The sequence below is a fragment of the Solea senegalensis genome, linkage group LG13 (assembly GCF_019176455.1).
Source record: "Solea senegalensis isolate Sse05_10M linkage group LG13, IFAPA_SoseM_1, whole genome shotgun sequence".
Lineage (NCBI taxonomy): Eukaryota > Metazoa > Chordata > Actinopteri > Pleuronectiformes > Soleidae > Solea > Solea senegalensis.
Window position 1 is genome coordinate 18,667,028 of NC_058033.1, and position 23,827 is coordinate 18,690,854.

The following is a 23,827-nucleotide window of genomic DNA, read 5'->3' on the forward strand; positions in this document are numbered from 1 at the left end:
CATTATTAATAAAACTAGACATGATTGATACATGTTTGCATAAACGAAGACAAATGACAAGATCATTTAAATACATTGGAAAGAACAAAACAAACGTTTAAATTGTCTTGTTTTATTCTATTTAATCACATTGTTTTGTATTTGCACCCATATATCAAAGCAGTAATGTGAATATATATGACATTATATCGAAAAACACAGGTTTGTAATATTTTTTGGTAATTATGAATTCGACTGTATCATATTGCCTAGTAGACGTATATGGACTCGCTCTATAGGTGGCGCTGTGCCCCCACGGATGGTTCGTACCCCTGGATCCACTCACATATTGGCGCCATTTTGGAGCTAGGAGGGGGAAGAGAGCTGCAGAGGAGGACACGATTGATCGCAATTCACCGTAACAGGTAAGAAAATGCATTAAGACGCGGGTTGTTTTTGATTCATATGGGGCATTAATCTCAGACGCTGCCGTGAAAAGCGGGGTACAGTCACGGATGTGCCCGCAGAGCAGCCCGGTTACCAGCACTGCGTGGTTGAAGAAGCAGCCCGCCTTGCTCGCCTCTGTTCTCGGGCAGCCGTGTTTGGACTCACGGCGATGGTTGACCTGCTGTTGCGGCGCTAGCTAGGGGGAAAACAGCCCATTATTTGGACCCAAACGTCCCAATAGCACGAGTAAACGGTGGCTTAACTTAGTCGTTCATCGATACCGGTATATCGATATAACGGCATTAAACCGGGATGATAAATCGGTGTTGCGTTGTTTGCCGTCCGCCCTCTGTCACTCGGATTGTTGCTAACGTTAGCTCCGCTGCGCTAGCGAAGCTAGCTGGCTAACTAGATTAGCAGCGTAAGACAATATAGCAACAATGAAGCCCGATAACAGCACAGTCCCTGGCCCTGACAGGCGACTGTACCATAACAATAAGAACCTTTGTCCGTGCCATATTCTGTCCTCTCTCGGTAGAAACGTATGCAATGATAATAATACTTCTAATAGAGATTATATCGCGGTGGCTCGCAGCGTTCACTGCAGTCCTCGTCTCGAAGCGTGGTTTGTTTTGTGGTTAATCGGCTGCATAACTTAACACATGTGTCACATTATACGGGTTGTTATCACTCCCCTAATGAGGACCTCGTGTTTTGGAAGCCGCACGCCACACAGTCATTGTTGTCTTCTCAATATAAGGTTTACAAACAACAAAAGGGTTTGAGCGAGGCAGGAGCGACACAAAGACAGAGGAGACACATTTATAAGACCGGGCACCACATGGTGTTCTACTCGGGAGACAGTTTTGACAGCTATCAGCTTCGGATTATTGATTGTTTAGTGTCAGATCATTTGACTACGTATTTAATAATTGGATTTTTAGACAGTAATGTCATTAGAACTTATAAACCAAACATGAACCTATTGATGTATTAACACATGCTGGTCAGAAGGTTTTCACGTGGTTGGTCACCAGATGTTGTTACAGTTAGGAGTCAGTTTTGACAGCTATCAACTTATGATTATTGTTGGTGCGTGGTGATCACTGGTTTACTCAGACTTTAGAAAGCTTCTGAAATATTGGACAGTTGCGTCATCACATATCACTTGTCAAATCCATTCAAGATTGTCCAAGAAAACGAACATTTGGATATAACATATTAACACATGCTTGCCTAGTAGACATTTTTGTAATCAAAGTTGTTGTGCACAAACACACACAGACGTAGTGTTTAATCAGAGACCACTCACTCTGAAGCAGTTCCGATTAACTGTAGTGTTTCATCCAGCAGGCATCCTGCCAACTTCACTTTCCCCCAGCTAAAAGAAAAACATAGCGAAATTATTATAAGGCTGGACTCTTCCTCTGCAAAGCTCCTTGTTTGTGTTAAATAGATAGTGGCGTGGGGAATCGCTGCACTGCCTAGTCACTGTAGATATGTGATTTAGCAGTGTATTCTGTTTAGTATTTACTTGTCATGGTGTTCCTTTAAGTGTGGCTTCCTTTGGGGCCTAACTCTGATCTCAGGATCACATTTTTGTTACATTAGGACATATTTTAGTCCAGCATTAGCTGCTTTATTATTATTACCCCTGGCTGTTCTTACTTTTCACCAATTTATATTTTGCAGAGATATGGTTGTTCAGTAAATTCTGTTTATTTTATGGTTTTCATCTGGGGAATCGTTCTCATCCTTCTTTAGTTGGTTGCCTTCAATATGTGTTTGTACTCGTGCCTGTGCTGAGGTCACTGAGTTCATCCTCTCAAACAGCTGGTGTCCAGTCTTCCCCGTTTGCTGCTTTGCTGCCGGTCACAGTCTTACCTAGACACCCACTGGGTTTAAAAATCCCAGTTCAGACATGGGTTAGTAGAGCTGCTCTCAGGCTTCATATTCCTCCTGGCATTTGTGGTAAATGGCTAAAGTGAGGAAGCAGCTGAGCCAGACAGATTGAAAATCCTTACTGGGGGGATAAATGTGTTTGACTGTGATAAACTAGTAATTGGTTTAAAGCAGCCCATGTTCAAGATGTTAAGTGTAGGTTAGAGCCTGCCTGGGTGTTGTTCTTTGGTGCAGCTTCTCAATCAAAGTGAATTTTTCCCTGACTTTGATTGGCCGCCAGTGCTCTCTGTGTGTCAGTGCGGTAGATGGACAGAGATATGGATAGACTTGAGTTTGGCAGCAGCTGTGGGGTGGAACAGAAGGTCAGAATCGAGCAATTTGGCAGCCTGCCAGTGTCCACTGTTTGTGTGTTTGGCCGCTCGGCGCTCATGGGTTTGTGTTTATAAAAGCTCAAGTACAGCTGCACGGAACAATTAAAAACTCAGGTAATTCAGTCTGGCCTCTTAATCAGATCTTCAAAGCACTTATGTCAGATGGTGAACCTATTGACCCACAGGCTGCTTCACAATAATCAGTTGTCCTTCAGTTTCGATTGAGTAATCTCTCAAATGATTGTAGTCTGTCTCTTTCCATTCAGTTAAGCATTTAACATTGCATTTAATATATATTTAAAATCTAGGTTGTGGTGGTTACCTAGGCTACCTTTGATGAAACACTTGGTAGAGTTGGGTTTTGTGATTTTTTTCAGAAAACAGTATATTTTAACGGACACTGATACACACTGCATTTTAGATAATCTTTGTACTTTATCAGTGAAGGCGACAAACAAATCTTGAATGGCAAACAAAGTGAAGAGTACTGATGAAATCATGTGGCGATTGTTGTCTGTGCGCTGTAGTCTGAAATCTTTAATTGAATATGAAATGGCCTTTATGTAAGCATTCCTTTCTCAGATTAGTCATTCATATAATGTCTCTTGTAAAACCATAATAATAAGAGAAATGTATAACTATATGACAAATTAAGGCACTGCATTTTACAACATTAAATGCTTGATAGTCTTTGCTTTAACTGACCACAAAGGTTTCATTATCAGATTAGTTGTAGATTAACTTGCCACTCGACATAAAGATAAGTAAAGATAAGCAAACCATCTTCAACATCCTTTGTCCAGTGTAATCACTATCCCTCCTCTGCACGTGACCAAACCATCTCAACCTGAGCTGTCTCTTGAACGTTCTCATTTCTAATCCTGACCATCCTGGTCACTCCCAAAGCAAATCTCAGCATCTTCAGCTCTGCCACCTCCAGCTCCACCTTCTATGTTTTCGATAGTACCACTGTCTGTAAGCCTTACATCATAACACTCTCACTACCATCTTGTAGACTTTCCTTTTCACTGCTATCCTGCTGTCACACATCAGCCCTGACACTCCACCCACTCCACCCTGCCTGCACTCCAGGCTCTCTTCCACCTGCTCCCCTACTCTCACTTCAGATTACAATATCATCCGCACACAACATAGTCCACAGTGACTCCTGCCTGAACTCAAGTGTCAACCTGTCCATCACCAGTGCAATATTGGCTGTCCCACTTTTCCTTTGCTGTCCTCTTCCTTTGGATACTTTCCTGCACTTCCTTGTTCCACCACGTTTCCTTGTCCAGAGGATACACTAGACACCTTCTTGGCTGTATCCCTCACCACTTTAGCTGTACTTTCCCAGTAATCTGGCAACTCTTTACCTGAACTGCGCACAACCTTCGTCAACCTTTTTCAGATTCCGTCATTTAATCACCAGCTCTCTTCCTCATAGTCCCTACTCTCACTTCCACACTGCTACCCTTCCTTCTCTTTTGCTTCATGTCATTGGCGAGCAATAATCCACTTTCCATTGGCACCCTGTTGGTCAGTAGCATCTGGTGGTGGTCCTTGTTAACCCGGGCCTTGACTGATCCAGTATGGCAGTAATGTTTTCAGTTATCTGTGATTTTTTTTTTTTTTTTGATTTGCCCTTCCTGACACAACCCTTGCATTTGGGTGTATTATTCCATCATAACTCAAAAAGTAAAGAACACGCATAGATGTGAGTTTTTTGCAAGATTGACAATAGAATGTATTGACAATAGAATTGGCTGAGGTTTGCACTCTCTCTGTATATAATAAACAGAATTGGCTAATTGTTAGACAAATTAGGGCACAGGATAAGCTTTATGTGTTTCAAGGCAACTATTTCAGTTTAATCAATAAAAACATCAGTAAATGCAGCCACTTATTTAAAGTTTTGTTGATGATGTGGATAAAAGTTAGTAACTATGAATTAAGTTTCAAATTTGAGACTTGCTTGTATATTACTCAGTGTTCGGGATTTGCTCCTCCACTCCTCATGTTGTCCTTTTTGCAAGGCACTGATCCCTAACTGTTTTCTGGTTGTTTAATAAGTTGGTCAACAGGCTACTCAGGTTGTGAATGTTTGAGACCAAGACATGATGCATGCAGGCTTGTTGTTGTTATTCATGTGCACGGTATGAAGTCTTACAGATATTTACAAAGTTTAAAACCTTATTTCTTTTTTTTTTTAGTAGAAACATATAAGTAGACATTTTCCATTATTTATGTGAAAGATTATCCGGTCAGTAGTTGTGTAGCGTTACGCAGCAGACGGGACAATAACTTTGACGGATAATCTTGCTTTCTAGAATAAAGGTAGAGGTATTATCATGTGTGCAGTCAGTGGGTTTAAGCGAGAGGCTTTCATGGAATGAGAATGTTTTGACCATCAGCTGCAAATAAGATGGGAATGTGAATGCAAAGAGCTATATAAACCTTTAATCTCCTGCCCAGGAATAAGGAAATGTGCGGTGGCCAAAATCCTTAAATATGAAGAAGCCAGCGAAGCGTCCCTATGTTTGTGCGTTTAGTTTTGTTTAAAGCAAACCTACTAAAGATCACCCAGCACCAAGGCGTAAGGCGACGTCGGCAGTGGCAGGGAAAACCACAGCTAATTATGATTATGTGTTGTCAGTGGTCTGAGTTGGTGTCCCAAATAACAGTTGGTTAAAACGCTTTGAGTCTTTCCTAATTTTTTTAATCGAGAAAAAGCAGTGACAGTTTAAATAGGGCCGGTTTAGTAACTGTTGGCAAAGAGCCTCGTGGAGTGCGGTGTTAATTATCTGGCCATGAACACAAAAACACATTTGCAGAACACCCCAATTTGAACGGAGCGTAATCCTTGACACATTCGTGTTGACAAGAAACTGAAATGTGAAACGATGCAGTTTGTCGAATGCTGTTGCTGTGCCCTGCTGAATATTTCATAGCTTCTTCTTGAGGTTTTCAAAAGATTGGCTGTGGGTTTCCAAATGATTACAAGGTACTTTCTCCCCCTGTATTGATCGGTTGACTTTCAGCACTTCTTCTCATGTTTCAGGGTTTTTATTCCCGGTTTCTGGTCTGTCTCGCCTTCTTTTCTTGCTCCTAGATTGTTAATTACAAACAAAGCATTCCCTTCTTTTCTTAGGCAGTGAAGAGCTAAAGAGGATGGCTCACTCTAAAGCTCGAGCCGTGGACGGGAAGGTGACCTACCCCCCGGGGGTCAAAGAGATATCTGACAAAATCTCCAAAGAGGAAATGGTCCGCAGACTGAAGGTCAGTATCTTCTACCCATCCGCTGCAATTATTAGTCATAATATATATGTTTTAGTTTAAGATTTAAATACTTTAAAGACATTTTTGCTGTGATTCATGCTTACAAATCACTGGACTTAATTAATAAACTAAATGAAGGTTTCAAACTAACCTTTGGCACCTGTCTTCCAGATGGTCGTGAAGACCTTCATGGACATGGACCAGGACTCTGAGGAGGAGAAGGAGCTGTACCTGAACCTAGCCCTCCACCTGGCTTCAGACTTCTTCCTCAAGCATCCAGACAAGGACGTGCGTCTGCTGGTGGCCTGCTGTCTAGCAGATATATTCAGGATTTATGCCCCAGAGGCGCCGTACACCTTCCCAGAAAAACTCAAGGTACAATACTTGTCTCCCGTCACGTCTGCTCCAGAGTGTTTACCTAACAATAAGTGACAATTTGATTTGTCCTCTCTGAAATTTGTGCGGTAGTCGACTGAAGACTTGTCATTTTTATACATCTCTCTATACACAAGCTGTCTGATAGACAAACAGAGACCAGTCTCAACTTGCAGCTAAAATTACTTTTCTTTTCCATGTTCTATGGCAACTGTAAAACACAGTCTTTTTAATTTGAAACCTTTAAATTAAACAAACCCTTTTCTTATTCACAGGACATTTTCATGTTCATCACCAGACAGCTCAAAGGACTGGAGGACACGAAAAGCGCCCAGTTCAACAGATACTTCTACCTGCTTGAGGTGTGCAACTGTATATGGATTGTTGTTTTTTTTTTTAATCCCTTGAGCCTAAATACTTTATAATCCGTAATTCAATTTTTGCCATCATCAAGTATCACCTTTTGTTGAGTGAAAAGGAAGGAGCTTTTAGCAGTGCTCACAACCTGTTGCTAGGTGAAAAGTAGATGAGAAGAAGTGTTCGTTCTGTGTGGTAGAGGATGTTGCTGCTGCTTTTCTGTTTTGTGCTATTATATTTATATGAACAGGGAGATTAACAAGGTTAATGAGGACAAATTAAGCTGTTAATGACATAAATTGACATAATGACATAAATTGGTATATGAATGTTGATTTAGTTGCTCATTTTATGCATAGAGAGAGTGGCAAATGTATTCCTTTCCTGTGATTTAAAATTTTCTTGGTATTTTACTTCTGGGAAGTTACTTTAATGTAGTTGTGTATTAAATAATAATGTGAAAGTGGAGCGTAGAGACACGGAAGGAAGCAGTGGTGACAAAAAAGACAAACACACACACTGTCTTCTGTGCTCCAATTGTCTTCTGTAGTCTGGCGGTTTTATTTTATGCTGCAGTTGATTCTCCATCTCATTTTTATTCACCAAGTCAAAACAAATCATAAAAATGTTATGTCCTTAAAGCTTTTACGTTGGTTTCACGTTGGTTTCCCCCAACACAGCTCGTTGATAAGCCATGGTTCAGGGTTTAAGGACTGAATGTCCTTGCGTCAGTCAGTGAGTGAGTGATGGAGTTGAGTTTGAGATTAAACTGCACCGTTGGAGGCTGAAGTGCTGTTTGACCCTCTCCCGTCCCACCTGCTCAAAAAGTCGCGTATCGTAGGAAGAAATCAGTCAGTGATTTGACTTTTAGGAACAATTCCTTCTCTCCTTTCACCACATTTTTTTTATTCCACTGTCCTAGTTTGCAGTCCCAATGTATTAACTGCATTGTTATTAACGTGCTGCCTCCTCTCATTGTTCAGAACATAGCATGGGTGAAGTCCTACAATATTTGCTTTGAGCTGGAAGACAGCAATGAGATATTCACCCAGCTTTACAGAACACTCTTCCAGGTCATCAAGTAAGTTGTTCCCAAACTCAATTTTTCTGTAATATATTCTGTTCATGTCATGTTGTAGTGTGTGGGTCTCGCCTATATTTCATTTTCTATATTCCCTCCTGAAATGAGTCAGTTCTTAACACCTCGCTTAAAGCTGCTTTCGGACATGGACCGAACTCTGAAGATTGTGTGGTGGTGGGTGGGTGTGTGGGGATGTGTGTGTGTGGAGATTCTCCTGCCAGCTCTGTGTAATCTCCAGTTTCAGAGTGAGCTTATGTGAGAAACTGCTGAGGAATGGGCCCAAATCTGCAGACATTATCCTGAGTTCATGTCTGAAAACGGCTTTAGTCTCCACTGCTACAGCTCAAAACACCACAGAAGCAGTCTGTTGTGCCCCCACCCCCCCTCCACACACACACACACCAAATTTCACTCTGCTCAACACAACCTTGTGTGCTGATTTCTGCAGTGCCAAATTTGGCTCTTTGCCACTGGAACCGAATCGTTGCTGGTGTGTGTCAAGGTTGTGTGTGTGTGCCAACACAATGCTCTTTTATGTAGGAGGTATCTAAAGAACTCTGCTTTCCAGTTTCCAGTGTTTGCGTTGAGCTTGAACGTGGGGGTTGCAGCCTTGTGTTTTCGAGTGCAAGTAACACACTCCGTGAAAAGGGTTGGTAATGAGAATAATAATAATGCCTGGCAGCGTGTTAGGGACGCAAGCTGAGATATAAATCTAGGTAATAACACTTCTCCTCTCCGTGTAATGTACATCATTATGAGCAAATGGAACCCTCCCTCTGCGTGTGTGTGTGTGTGTTCAGTGCATTACAACCTCATGGAAGGTTTGTGTGGCCAGTCATTTTTCGGAATGAGTTAATTGAACACACTTAATCCCCATCACCTGCTGTCTGTAAAGCAAATGTTGGCCTCATTATTATTATCATTATTATTATTGTTGTTGTTGTTGTTGTTATTATTATTAGGGTCCCTATTAGCAAATGCTTTTTCCACAACGCTAAGAATGCTATGTGTTGTGTTTTAAAATTACACGGCAATGTCTCTTTGACACTGCCTGCTTTGTTTTCTCGTCTCCCCTAGCAACGGGCACAACCAGAAGGTGCACATGCATATGGTTGACCTAATGAGCTCCATCATCTGCGAGGGAGACACTGTGTCGCAGGAGCTGTTGGATACGGTGTTGGTCAACCTGGTGCCGGCACACAAGGTATGTGGGTGCACATGCACTCAGCAGGGTCTACCATGGTGCTTAATGAGTGCAAAAGGCTTAGTAAAGAGATGATGATCTGAATTGAAGTGGTACCATGGCCAGACTAAAGCCAATATCATTCTCCATATCCTGTCATTCATTGAGACCCCTGCAGGAGAGACGTGGTAAAGCAGCTTTTGCACAGATGTGCGTCTGCTTCAGTGTCTACTGAGTGATGGGTAAAATAACAAAAAATTATGGCGTGCACACCTTTTAACAGTCTTTGTTATTGTACTGAAGTCAAATTTTGACATATCTGTACTTTGCTTTGTTATTTATTTTTCTGAAAACTTTTACTCCTAAAATAAATAAAATGTGCACTAGTTGTTTTTAGCGGCACCAGCTGTTAGCCACAGATTTTGGCTCCAGCTGGACTTAAAACACCCCGACAGGCTCGTTGTTCACTGTGTCCGACACCGAGGCTCTGGTCTCCTGTGTCCGGCTTTTTGTTGTTCACTCCGGAGCTCACGCAGATCAACCTGCAGATTTGGTCTTCAATTTGAATTTAAACACAACAATTACTGAAAATTACTTCTGATACTTAAGTAGAGTAAATGTCAGGTACTTTAAAACTTTTACTCATGTAATATTCTAAAAGGTGACTTTAACTTCTACCAAAGTCATTTTCTGGTCAGATACTTTTGCTCAAGTATCGCTTTCAAGTAATTTGTTCAAGACTGCTTTTTGACGCCCTGACATTTGTATTTTGTATTTCCTGACCTGCTGTTTTTGTTCACAAGTTGTTGTTTTTTAATTCCATCTATCTAGAATTTGAATAAACAAGCGTATGACCTGGCCAAGGCTCTGCTGAAGAGGACTGCTCAGGCTATTGAACCTTACATCACCAATGTAAGATTGACTGTTCGACTTGCTTATTGTTTTCTATACATGTTATTATTTATGCTGGATACAGATAATGTTTCTACACTTCTACCGCAGTAATAGTCATACAATATAAAAAAAAAACCCAGCTGTAATATATTAATGCACTGTAGCCTCAGAGTTTGGCCCTGTGTGTCTTAATGGGATTAATATGACGGTATCAGTGCCAGAGTGTTTGAACCTGGCCTGGCCTTGCTGGAAAACGTCTTGGCACTGCAGGAGGCAAGTTTTGCAACTATAAGTGATACATTAGGCATTAAAATGTGGCTGTGGAACATTAAGCAATGGAAGCATTCTAATATTTATGCACAGCACAACATCGCAGCCTCAGTGGTCGAGGTTTGGATTTAATTGAGGTTGCCTGATAAATGGTATAATTATTGGTTATAGAATTGACAGACCAAGGTTCGTGTAGAACAGCAGTGTGGTTGAGTAATAAAAAAAATGTCGTTTTTAGTTTGAGTTGCAAGATTGTCAGTCACCATTATTTCATCTTTTATTTTTTTTTGTTGTCAGTTTTTCAACCAGGTGCTGATGCTGGGAAAGACGTCCGTCAGTGATCTGTCGGAGCACGTTTTTGACCTGATCTTGGAGCTTTACAACATCGACAGCCACCTGCTGCTCTCTGTGCTGCCACAGCTGGAGTTTAAACTCAAGGTATCAAAACAACATTCGAGTACAAACTGCTTCATCGTTAAAAAAAAAAGGTCATGCTGGTTGTGATAAAATGGCATTGTAGATATCAAAATTGCATTATAATTAGATTTTATTGTGATTTTAATAGCTTTTACACAGACACAAGTGGCAGCGATTCTTGTGTCAATGTGTATTATGAATTTATCAACACACCGGAATTCTATGACCTATTTGTCCACAAATGTTTTCTCTGTAGATGCATCCTTGTTGTTTCATGTCAGACAGATAAAGCAGCCAGCCAGTCGACTTCATGTTGCCTCTGCAGCGTCTCATAAAGGCATCCCGCTGATGGATGACGCTCATTAACTGTTCAGAGGGAGCGTAGATCATTGCCGTCCCCTCAAAAATAATAGCCGCGATAAAGTCTCTCCCCCCTCAGACTACATAAGAGCTCTGTCTTGCTCAATCTTCCTTACTTTTGCTCTTTTTCGACACTGCTCTTGCCGCCTTGACTCCTTTCTCTCCCTCTCATCTTTCCCCCTCTGAACTCTTGTCATCCCGTGTCTTTCCTTCTCTGCTTTTTTTCTTCTTCCTTTCATTCATCTGGAAAAAGATTGTGCCAAATAAACAGCTGCCTCTGTGTGCTTTGAAAGGACAAGTTAATGTAAATGACTTGGCACTTCTCTCTCTCTGCCTTTGTCTCTGCAGAGTAACGATAATGACGAGAGGCTGCAGGTGGTGAAGCTGCTGGCTAAGATGTTTGGAGCCAAGGACTCGGAGTTGGCTGCACAGAACAAACCACTCTGGCAGTGTTACCTGGGCAGGTAGGCTTCACTGTTGTGAATGAAAATGTCTATGCATTTGTGAGATTGTCTGTTGTCAGGATGCTTGTGTACTGGTGTCACCCTGCTGAGATGCTGATGTTACTTTGTTTTTCCTCTCCCCCCCCAAAAAAAGGTTTAATGACATCCACGTGCCTATCAGACTAGAGTGCGTCAAGTTTGCCAGTCACTGTCTTATGAATCACCCAGACCTGGCCAAAGACCTCACAGGTAAATCAGCTGTGGAAAAACTCATCGACTTCTTCTTTGGGAAAATCTGCTTTTGTTTTTACACATCCCGCTCATTTGTTCCCGTTGTTTCTCTCCCAGAATTCTTAAGGGTCAGGTCACATGACCCGGAGGAGGCCATCCGCCATGATGTCATCGTCTCTATAGTAACCGCCGCCAAGAAAGACTTGTCCCTCGTCAACGACGCGCTGCTCAACTTTGTGAAGGAACGAACGTTGGACAAAAGAGTGAGTTGCAAACGCTGTGTATTTGTATGCTTGGAAATTAATTTTGTGTATGTGTGTGGGGGTCGTGGTCAACGGAGGCTTCAATCTGCCAAAGAACCACCTACCAGTTGTTACCTTCTATTATGCACAACAGCTGTAGATTGTTATGGTTTGCTGTTGCTTTCTACTCTGTAAACTCCACTGTGAACGGCTGTTCGTTGCCAATAAAGTGCTATATGTTTGGCAGGAAATAGCCCTGCTATAACATGATCAATTTTGTAAGGCAGACTGGATGTCCTGCACACTCTATCACTTCTGTCGCCCTCCCTTTTTTCTTTTGGGGACTGCGTAGAATCTCATAAATGTCTCATTAAACTTGTTGTCCTGATTTGCGGCGTCTCACCATTTACTTTAATCCGCTCTCTTCCCCTTTAATCGCAGTGGCGTGTGCGCAAGGAAGCTATGATGGGCCTCGCATCAATCTACAGGAAGTACTCGCTGCAGGGAGAAGGAGGGAGAGAGGCCTCTAAACAGATTTCCTGGATCAAAGACAAGCTGCTCCACATCTACTACCAGAACAGCATCGATGACAGGTCTGCGTGCACGTTTTTCCCCCTTGAAGGATGAAAATGCCCTCATGAATTGAAATATCTCTGGTACGTGTTTGATTAGATGTAGAGTATTTCAATCTCTAAATCTTCACCTCATGTTTGCACAGGTTGCTGGTAGAGCGCGTCTTTGCTCAGTACATGGTTCCTCACAACCTGGAGACCTCCGAGAGGATGAAGTGTCTTTATTACCTCTACGCCACCCTGGACACAAATGCTGTCAAGTAGGTTTTTCTTAATCACACGTTCTCATTTTCAGTCTTGTTTATTTGTTTTTTGACATGAATACACAACCTATTGTGCTACTATCAGTGCTCCGCTTCATTTATTTCCTTCCAACCTTTTCCTCCTCCTCCTCCTCCTCTGTGGCTCTCAGAGCTCTGAATGAGATGTGGAAGTGCCAGAATCTGCTGAGAAACCATGTCAAAGATCTGTTGGACTTGGTCAAAAAACCTAAGGTATTTACAACCAAAGAATAATGACTTCATAAAGTCATTGTGTCCTTCTGCTAATGTTCCTAAACGTTGGTTGTCTTGTTTATTATGCATCTGTTGTAGTCGGAAGCTTCCAGCAAAGCTGTGTTTGCCAAAGTCATGGTGATCACAAGTAAGGGACCCCTGTTCATACACACTAAATATTTGTATCTAGTATTTTATTGACTAGCACTGAAACGGAAACTTCACCCACTCAAAGCTTTTAATTGTGCGTGTCTAAAGGGAATCTTCCAGACCCGGGAAAGGCTCAGGACTTTGTGAAGAAGCTGGCTCAGGTCCTGGACGATGATGAGAGAATCAGAGATCAGTTGGAAACTTTAGTCAGTCCCGCCTGCTCCTGCAAGCAAGCTGAAGTTTGTGTGGTGAGTATTGATTTTTTTTTTTTACTGTTCCAGGACATGGTGTAGAAATGCTCTGACCTCTCTCCACTCGCTCTTGTTTTTTCCATTTTTATTTAAGTGGCGTGAAATTAGTTGGGACTAAAAAAAGATTTTGTTCTTCAATGGAATTTTTTGCTCGTCATCATAAGTCTAAACAAGTTTGTTCAAATACCATTGGTCACCTAAAAATGACCGTCCAACCCAAGATGGCGGCCTTCCTGTAGGTCTGACGGCAAAGCCCTCATCGACTTTTTGGACCATCCTGACGTGATTAACACGTGTACCAACTTTCATTCATGTACATGAATGTTTTTTTTTTTCCATTTTCATTAGCCCCTCCCACTTCAAATTTTCCACGCTTTTTCAACCAACAACTTTCTGATGATGCTTTTCCCCATTATTAATTTTTATAAAAAAAAAATTTTAATTCATAATTATTCATTTGTCTTCATCTCTTTTTAGAGAGACATCACCAAAAAGCTTGGCAGTCCCAAACAGCCAAGCAATCCGTTCCTGGAAATGGTCAAGTTCCTCCTGGAGAGAATTGCTCCCGTACACATCGACACAGAGTCCATCAGGTACTCGTCAGATTAGACGAGACAAAAAAACACCTGTGCCGTTTGAAACCGAACTGTGCCGTGCTTGACCTTTTTGTCTCTTTCATCAGCGCGCTGATAAAACAAGTAAACAAATCTATAGAGGGAACGGCTGACGATGAGGAAGAGGGCGTTCCCACAGAAGAGGCCATCAGAGCGGGACTGGAACTACTGAAGGTAAAACCTCTACATTTTGCTCTGTGTTTACTGTATAAAGTCACTTTTAGAGCTGCAACAAATGAATATTTTCACGATTGATCACAAAGAAAATGTTAAAAACTGCTCATCAGTGTTTGTCAAACCTAGAAATAATGATGTTCTCGAATGTTTTGTTTTGTCCACAAACAAAAAATGATCAGTTTTTAATGTTTTCTTTTTCGGAAAACTTATTTTGGAGCAAAGAAACTAGAAAATATTCACATTTAAGAAGCTAAAACGATCGGAAATCTTGTTTTTAATCATGAAAAAAAGCTTTGAAGCGATTCATCGATGATCACAGTGGTTGGCGACTCATTTAGTAATCGATCAATCAAGTAATTGTTTCAGCTCTAGTCACTTTATCTTATGTTAGTGCTCCATTTAACAAAAAAGTAAAGGCGATACACTCAAGATCATCTGAAACCTAAATATTAAATTTTTTCTGGTTGAGTTAAATCATTATGGAGTGAAATTACCATTGTGTGATGGATTATTCCACCCTGCAGTTTTCCCATGGAGGTGCTGGCCCACAGTAATCAGTGTCATTAATATGAAATAGCACGACTGCGAGTTAATGCTTAGTCGCCCTCCGTACGATTAATTCGGTGCGACGTAAGCGACGCCTAAATCCTTTGTTTCGTTTCCTCGCAGGTGCTGTCGTTCACACATCCCGTGTCGTTCCACTCGGCGGAGACGTTCGAGTCTCTGCTGGGATGTCTGAAAATGGACGACGAGAAGGTGGCCGAGGCCGCGCTGCAGATCTTCAAGAACACGGGCAGCAAGATGGAAGAGAGTTTCCCTCACATTAAATCGTACGTCTCTGCTGTAAATGCAGCCGCACTGTTAACGCTCACGTCACCCAATGCTGTTTTTTTTTAACGACATGTTCACTTCCTGCTCCCTCCAAGTGTTTTACTACCGGTACTGCAGGCCAAAGCCAAGAGAGGCCCCCCTCGCCAGGCTAAGTATGCAATCCACTGTATCAATGCCATGTTCACCAACAGAGACACACACTTCGCCCAAATCTTTGAGGTCAGTCAGTCCTGTCTTTTACCTGCATAATTTATAACACATAAATAATGATCTCTAGAAACAAAATCATGTTTTATCTCAGATGAATCAGTCTTTACTCTGTGTTTGTAGTTTTAATAGGAAAATACATTTCTGACACACTGAAGCATCAGAATCAGTGTGTGTGTGTGTGTGTGTGTGGCTTTGACGTGCCGATACACCAGTCTCGCCTTGACCACGCGATGAAATGCTCTGTGTTCCTTCAGCCTCTGCACAAAGGTCTGGACACGGCGAACCTGGAGCAGCTCATCACTCCTCTGACGACGCTCGGCCACCTGGCCCAGCTCGCCCCGGAACAGTTTGCGGCACCGCTCAAATCGCTCGTTGCCAACTTCATCGTGAAGGATCTGCTCATGAATGACCGGGTAAACACAAGTCTGTTCTTTTCAGTTGTTAATATTATGGTTATTTATACAAACACCGAGTCAGTGTTTCTCTTCATGCTATTCGGTTTTACAGATTCCGGGCAAAAAGACAACCAAACTCTGGGTTTCTGATGAGGAAGTGTCCCCGGAGACTCTGGCTAAGGTCTGCAGTGAACTCTCTGTGAAACTAATGTCAGAAAGATTGATTTTTGATTTTTTTTAATTCACTGACTCAGTAAATAAAAAGTGTCTTCCTCTGTTCAGATCCAGGGCATAAAGCTGATGGTGAGGTGGTTGCTGGGCGTTAAGAACAATCAGAGCAAGTCGGGCAACTCCACCCTGAGGATGCTGACGGCTATTCTACACAGTGACGGAGATCTAACAGAGCAGGGACGGATGGGGTAAATGATAAAGCTTCTTTTTTCTCCATTAGATTAAGTGTCGGTCAGCCTCTTGAGTGTCTTTTTTCTTCCGAATCATCTAATATTTAGTAAGGTGCTGGATTTTTATGGTTATTGTGGACCCTGAGGCGAGATCAGCTCAGATATAAGGAAATCCTTGTTGACCCCCCTCTTTCTCTCACCTTGCAGTAAACCAGACATGTCTCGGCTGCGGCTGGCGGCGGCATGCGCCCTCCTGAAGTTGGCACAGGAGCCGTGCTATCATGAAATCATCACACTGGAGCAATATCAGCTGTGTGCTCTTGTCATTAATGTAAGCTTGTTTTCAAATATTGTACAAGTAGCAATCGTTTCCTCCTCAGCATCTGTCACTCCTCCCCTAATCACTGCCATTTTCTCCCTCTCTTGCTCTATAGGACGAGTGCTACCAGGTGCGGCAGTGTTTTTCCCAGAAGCTCCACCGCGGCTTGTGTCGCCTCCGTCTGCCTCTGGAATACATGGCGGTGTTCGCTCTGTGCGCCAAGGACCCCGTTAAGGAGCGGAGGGCTCACGCTCGCCAGTGCCTGGTGAAAAACGTGAACATACGCAGAGAGTACCTCAAACAGCACGCGGCCATCAGTGGTAAGGAAATAAAATCACACGATAATTGCAGCTGTATTTCTTCTACAGGATATGTGCCGTACTGTGCTAAGGTTTTTTTTAAGGATTGTTAAGTCTTTTTAACTGATCTACAGTTAACAGCATAGTTCAGCTTGATTCTTGTGTCGGACGTCTCTTCCCGTGACGGCAGTCTGGCGATGTCCCGCATAGTATTGCCTCAGCTCGCTTGGAACCTCATCAAAACAAAAGTACCTGGTACTATGCTAGTGGAAATGCAACTTAACGGTGCATGGTGTTGACATCAAGGCTGTGTTGGGTCCTAACCATCTGTTGCTTTATGGTGTGACGGTTAAGAAAGTGACACATCTAAAACCTCTGCACAGATGCTTGGCCTGAAATCAGATTTAAAAGTGGAATCAGAGTAACTGAGTTAAAGGCGCTCATTTATATACCATTGTGTTTGGCAGTGTTGTGATGAGGACAATGTATTTACCACGTGTGCATCCACAGATAAGCTGTTCTCTCTGCTGCCCGAGTATGTGGTTCCTTACACGATCCACCTCCTGGCACATGACCCAGACTACATCAAAGTGCAAGACATCGAACAGCTAAAAGAAATCAAAGAGTAAGTAGTGAATGGGATAACGCTGGTGATAGTTAATAGTTTGTGTAATAAGAGTGATAATTTGCCATCATGCTTCTACCACAAACACGAGCGCTTTTTGCGTTAAAGTGGGAATCGCCGTTAATTTCAGGCCGAACATAACCAGTAAAATAAATAAATAAAATTAAATGTGGACTTTGAAAACAGAGATAAATTGCAAAATAACAGAATTTTAAGCATCATTAAATTCCAATTAAGGAAAGAATAATCGTTTGACAACCCTGATTACTTTTTGATTATTGTCATAACCTTTAGAACAGCATTTTACTTAGTATCTAAGATGCTGTCACACTTCCCGTCATTGTCAGGGCTCTGTGGTTTGTTCTCGAGATCATCATGGCCAAGAACGAGAACAACAGCCACGCCTTCATCAGGAAAATGGTGGAAAACATCAAACAGACGAAGGACGCCCAGGCCCCCACTGATGTCAAAACGAACGAGGTACTCACCCCACTCTCGAGATAACATGACCGGCATAAGCCAGTTAATGACCCTCTGACCAGGTTTTTATGTCCATTTACAGAAGCTCTACACGGTGTGTGATGTCGCCATGAACATTATCATGTCAAAGAGCACCACCTACAGCCTGGAGTCCCCAAAAGATCCCGTGCTGCCTTCGAGCTTCTTCACCAAACCAGACAAGGTTGGTGATTTTATTCAGAGCATTTATTTTTCCAGGATTAAATGTCCAAATTGTTTCTTTACTGTTGTTTTTCTATGTCATTAGCTGTGCATGACCTTCCAAAGTAATTAATACAAATATTTATTTCACTTTGTTAATTATGTTTTCGGGATACACACTGTTCATGGTTAAGGTTAACACAGAATTATTCCGAATTAAAACACTTTTGTACAAAATCATGTAAAGCAAGCTCTCCTCATGCATAAAAAATATCTTTTTCAGAATTTCAGCAACACAAAAAATTATCTACCGCCAGAGATGAAGTCGTTCTTCACACCAGGGAAGGTAAGTTTAATCAAGCCGTTGATCATTACTTTGATTTGTCGAAACGTTGAAACGTGTCAAATCTAAACTCTCGCTGTCGCACATTCCTTACTTCTCAAGCCCAAGTCGGCCAACGTTCTGGGCGCAGTGAACAAGCCGCTGTCGTCGGCGGGGAAGCAGCTCCAGAGCAAATCTTCTCGGATGGAGACGACCAGCAACGATGACCCCTCGTCGAACCCAAGTTCCCCACAACGCAGCAAGATTAGGTACAAAAAGCCATAATTAGGGATAAAAAGGCATTTACAAGATGCTGTCAAGACAGATGCTATATCCATTTTCAATGGATCTGTGCAAAAGTCTTGAGGCTCCACCAGCTTTAATGCTCTTGTCACTCAATTGGGCACATAAACTAAAAGCGTCCTCCGCAGCGACAATACTCGACACACAAGAGCATCTGAGAAGTGGTGTGTGTGTGTGTGTGTATATGAATGTTTAATTCTACATCACGATGGCGAAGTAATAAACAAATCCTGTTAGCTCCCCCAGTACGGCTCACTTGTTTTGATAGTCTCTTGATATCTGTGCAGAGGACACATGAAATAGGGATGTAGTGATATAAGGATCTTGACGACTCAATAGTAGATCATCCGAATGAATCATTAAATCTTTTTTTATTTATCTATTTATTTATTAACTCAGCCCTATAGCGTCATGTCTTGAATAAACCTGGCACATGACATAGAGGACCAACACAGTTTCTTACAAAGAACATTAATTAAGGTTCCACTTCAGGGTTGTAAGGGTAGGTCACATTCAATACTTGACGACGACAACAACAACAAATCTAATTGTGACCCCAAGACTTTTGCACAGTGCTGTAATCTCGGTTTATTCAGGACAAATGGCTTTTTGTATTTCTGTTCTCAGTTCATGAAATGGTTTGTAATCAATGGCCGTTTGTTTTATCTCAGGCACGACAGCAAAGAAATGGATCACAGTGAAAACGAGGACTTCAGCCTAAAGAGAGCCGACAGCACTGACAAGGTATGAAACATCTTTTATGTACCGATGAATCTACTCTATAAAATATGAAATAGTTTTGTGTGTCCAGTGTCATATAAAGAAACTTAAGTATTCTGTTATGTTGCTGCTTCAATAAACAGAAACGACACAGTAGCTCAGCGCAAGTAGAGAGACGGCTGTGTTGCCGTGATCCAGTGAAGAGTTGGCGACCGTAAACCCTTGTGTGTCTCTCTGTTTTGATTCCACTCTGTAAACACCAGCAGGATTTAACTTGAGATTAGGATTAGTAAGAACACGCTGTATAAACGATCGTAAATAATGGCCTTCAACGAGCATCTTTAAACTCTGTTTGTTATATTATATTGTATATTATATATATATATATGTGTGTATATATATGTAAGTATGTGTGTATATATATATATATGTGTGTGTGTGTGTGTGTATATATATATATATATATATATATATATATATATATATATATATATATATATTTATTCATATTCATACCTTATGGTCCTTATTTCCTGGTCTTTGTTAGCTGTAACACAACCTACGCTGCTTTTCTTCATTTGTTGATGTTGTTATCATGTTTATGTTCTTCTTTAGTTACCTTTTTAGTGTTTATCCTGAAATATTTTGTCTTATTCCATCAATCTGCCCATACGGACTACAGATGTAAATTAGCCATTATGCCTATAATCTGGCATATGAACATGAATAATAAATAAATATATACAAAGGTGGATCTAAAGTGGGTTCTCTTCACAATGAGGACTTTTGGCTGAGAAAATCTGAACAAACTCTGCTTCAACCATTTATTTGCTCTTTTACAGGATATTGAAAAGCCCCGCGGTCGCAAACGGGGCGTGGCCTCGTCTGACGACCAGGACAGCAAACCAAAGCGCGGGCGCAAAAAGGCGGTGGCCAACACGACTGCGACAGCGGGCGAGGCCGAGGACCAGTGGGACGAAGACAACCGGCCGGAGGACGAGCAGAACAGCCCGCCGAAAAAACGCAGAGGCCGGCCCCCAAAATCCGCCGCCAGTCAGGACACACCCGCCAAGGGGAAGAGGGGGCGGAAGAAAGCGGCTCCTCCGCCAGAAAACGACGAGGAGGAAGAGGAGGAGGATGAGGAAGAGGACAGGGTCGAGGAGGAAGCAACGGCGGAGGAGGAGGAGGAAGAGGACGACAGGAGCAGTGAGAATCTGGAGGTGAAGACCAAAGGAGGAAGACAAACGAGGACACCGCGGCGGTCACAAGGGTAAGAAAACCTGCCAAGCGTGCAGTTTTTAGACCTCATTCACACTGAATGTGTCACTGTTGCGTTACGTGACTGCAGCGTGTGGGTGTTCACTCTGGCGTGTGTGTGTGCGCACGTCAGCATTGTCCTTTTATAGCTATTAAAAATCGGTCACGCATTTTCTTAAATTCTCCTGCTTGTTTTTAGCAGCTGATTGTCGACAAAATTCCATTTGTGCAGAAAGTAAACTTCAGACAAACCTAGACGGTGGTCTGAGATAGAAGGAGCGCACGAGCGACAAAGAATTTCTCAGCTCTTCTCTGTCGACTTCGAGTGACTGTTGTAAATAAACACAAATAGCTTTATCGCTGATGACACTTGGGTATAAATATAATTTATCTGCCCTTGACCTGATTAAAACATCGCCTACACAAGGTTTTCCTTTAGTTGTCGTCTCCTCTCTCTCACACGGCTGCTCAAATAGTGTTAAAAATATCATATTTATGTTTTTTCATTGCCGGCACACTGCCAATATTATTCACAACAGGTGTCTATTTATGCAGGGAACTGTGTGCATCACACGTGGAAAATAGGCCAGAAGCATGAGCTCGAAAACAGCACCTTTGCATGTGCAGTGTGAACACTGCCCCCCCCCACTAGCTACTTTTTGGCAAACGTCGGCAGTTTCTCTTCATGATTCACTTTTTTGACCGACTCTGACTCCGCGTTTGCCTTCATTACACAGCACGGAGTCGACAGAGTCCACACCACAGAAGAGAAGAGGACGTCCGCCCAAATCAGCTCAGCCGCCTGCCAAGAAACCAGCGTAAGATGCTCACACACTCTTCTCATCTTCCAAATTCCATTGCACATCTCTACACCACCATGGAGATTTTTACTATCTGATGGAGGAAGTGCAGTCGACCAGCCAAGGAAAAAGTTACTAAAGTTTTTAGCTAGTGGTTTGTTTGTTTCATTTGTTCATTCTTAAGTTATGGACATGATGAGCGTCTCCTTTTTAAACCCTCTTATGACCATCAAGAAAATCAGGCTGCCTGGATTTATTTTGATAGTATTTAGTCAGACTCCAGCTGTGTTCCTATATTTCTAGTCATCAGATTTTTTACGTGATGTTTCACTGTTGCATGTTCGAACCACTCTAAATAATAATGTGTGTGTGTCTCTGCAGGCGTGGCGGGAGATCGAAGGCAGCTGCTGCTGCTAAAGAAGACTCTGAAGAAGAGGATGAAGAAGAGGAGGAGGAGGAGGAGCAGGAAGACGAGCCAACACCGAAGGTACGGAATAGAGAGTATTAATCATTTCAGGGAATTCTGCGTCTCTTAACTAAATCATGTGGCACATATTAATCTCTAAGTCGTTTCCTGTCCCGTTCTTAATGACTTCTATCTTCTCCCTAGGGTCGCAAGAAGGCAGCGGGGCGAAGAAGATGAGTAAAGAAAAGAGAGAAAAGAAATGACACCATCTACTCTAAAGTCGTAGAGGAACGATGTAGGAAAGAAAATATGGACTTTGAACTTTTTAAACTTTTCATACGCAGATGCTCCCTACTGTTACACACACACACACACACACACCTGCCACACTGCATCAGTACATCTGTATCATCCGCGGCGGGTTTGTTGCCTGGTGACGATGTTTCCGCCCACATTTACGTAGAAAGAGATCATTTTAACGACAAAAAAAGATCACTCTTGTAAATAGTCTCGTGTCTGTTCCATGTTCTGTTGTTGTGTTTTGACGCTGACTGGGAGGACACCGTGAAGCCCTTTACCCACTGATATCATTATTCTAATTATTATTATTATTAGTCTGATGAAAGTGCTCCCGCAGATCAATCTTCACCCACTTTTAAAACCCGAGAAACGACCGATTAACCCGCATCTTTTTGTGTGACGTTCAACTATGCCATACTTCAAAAAGACGACAACATGCATTTTTTTGTTCACAGCTCTGTATATTAAATAGTTTTTTTTTTTGTTTTTTTACTGTGCATTGAAAAGCTGAAGAGTAAAAAAAAAAAAACCCTGTCCAAACATAGAGTTGTCTCCGGAGACGATGACGGTAGTGTGTGTGTGTGTGTATGTGTGCGCGTGTCTCATTTTAGCGATAGACACGAGTCATGAGCAGCTGTGGTCGTAGTGTTTGTCACTGCTAATTAACTCGGCTTCACGTCCTCCCAGTCAGATCCTCTGTTGTATCAATATAATTCTCTATAAAACCTGACGTGCTTTGAGTTCTCTTTATTTTTCACTCTGAAGCGAAGTTGTTGCATTCAATTCCGGTTTTCCAGGTCGGATGAGATGATGATTTGCAAGATTCTTTGTGGGAAATCTACGTCACATTAAGACTACACCAGGTACTTACTTGCTGATCCACAAACTTCTCACTGAAGATGAGCAATTAATGCCGTGCATCTTGTATCTTTTGTCTGGCCAGAAACAGAAAAGAGAAAACTGGTCACCGCAGCTCCTAAAGCGATGAATCCTTTCATCCAACCAGAAGGAATTCATTCGTTCATGTCGTGAAGGTATTGCTGTACACAACACGGCACAGCACACATCTCAGTATTGAGTTTACCTCACCCCCCGTCTGTTCACATACAGTTTATACACTTTTATTGTGTTCTTCCTGTGTTTATATATGGGACACCTTACGTCGACGAGTGGAAAAACACAACGTTCCGGGCCCCGGGTTATGATTCATGGCCGATCATAATATTCACTTGCACGCTGCTTGGCTGCCAGGTGACCGTTCAACAGCATCATAAAAACCGTCTGTCTGAATTTAGAGGATGACGACGTCTGTTTTCACGTCCGTCCGGTGTCTGAAACGTGCCTGGACACATTCTCTGAACCCGAGAATTGGTTTAAATAAATTGTCGGTAACACTTTATATTAAGGAACGCATATTCACCTTTAACTAGGTGTAAGTAGCATTCTAGCCCTTTATTAGTAAGTACAAAGCACGTGTTAACACTTTACTCTACATAACCTTATTCTACCTCGATTATGAAACAATTAAGGTGTTAATAATATTGTTATTAATTAATATAATTGTAATGTTAATAATATGTGCTTAATAATAAAGTGTGTTAGTAAGCACCTAGTTAGTGGTGAGTATGTGTTCCTTTTATATAAAGTGTTACCAAATTGAATAATTATTGAAGATTAATGGCGTTTCATCAAGAGGTTTTGGATTTATTTTTAAGAATCTGAGACTGTCATTTTTAATTTTACCCTCTTTACATTTGAGGTTATACGTATTATTAGTTTTAGGTAGATTACTGGTTTATGCTTGAGGTCAAGTAATGATTGGCACAGACCCCTAACTGTGCATGACTTAAAACGCGGTTTTGGTTTTTGGTGCGTGTTAGGTTTGTAATTTTA

General features: G+C 41.9%; 1 protein-coding gene across 1 annotated transcript; it reads left to right on the forward strand.

Moving 5' to 3' along the window:
- Positions 1-322: 322 nt before the first annotated feature.
- pds5b (PDS5 cohesin associated factor B) lies at positions 323-22,664 on the forward strand. The gene is made up of 35 exons (XM_044042257.1): positions 323-404; positions 5,848-5,975; positions 6,147-6,350; positions 6,626-6,712; positions 7,691-7,788; positions 8,866-8,992; positions 9,803-9,883; positions 10,433-10,573; positions 11,261-11,376; positions 11,510-11,604; positions 11,704-11,849; positions 12,270-12,421; positions 12,547-12,660; positions 12,813-12,894; positions 12,994-13,042; positions 13,153-13,292; positions 13,773-13,888; positions 13,978-14,083; positions 14,756-14,916; positions 15,013-15,136; positions 15,382-15,540; positions 15,635-15,703; positions 15,805-15,941; positions 16,131-16,254; positions 16,358-16,562; positions 17,052-17,166; positions 17,514-17,646; positions 17,729-17,848; positions 18,110-18,172; positions 18,272-18,417; positions 19,123-19,195; positions 20,014-20,441; positions 21,166-21,246; positions 21,610-21,715; positions 21,839-22,664. Exons 2-35 carry the CDS (start codon positions 5,868-5,870, stop codon positions 21,869-21,871), a joined length of 4,239 nt encoding a protein of 1,412 aa, XP_043898192.1. The 5' UTR covers positions 323-404; positions 5,848-5,867; the 3' UTR covers positions 21,872-22,664.
- Positions 22,665-23,827: the final 1,163 nt, after the last annotated feature.

Excerpts from the sequence above, each read along its gene's own strand:
- pds5b (XM_044042257.1), top strand. The coding sequence starts at position 5,868 with ATGGCTCACTCTAAAGCTCGAGCCGTGGACGGGAAGGTGACCTACCCC. Across the intron at positions 11,377-11,509 it reads TGGCAGTGTTACCTGGGCAG|GTTTAATGACATCCACGTGC; the intron begins GTAGGCTTCACT and ends CCCCAAAAAAAG. Across the intron at positions 18,418-19,122 it reads CCACAACGCAGCAAGATTAG|GCACGACAGCAAAGAAATGG; the intron begins GTACAAAAAGCC and ends GTTTTATCTCAG.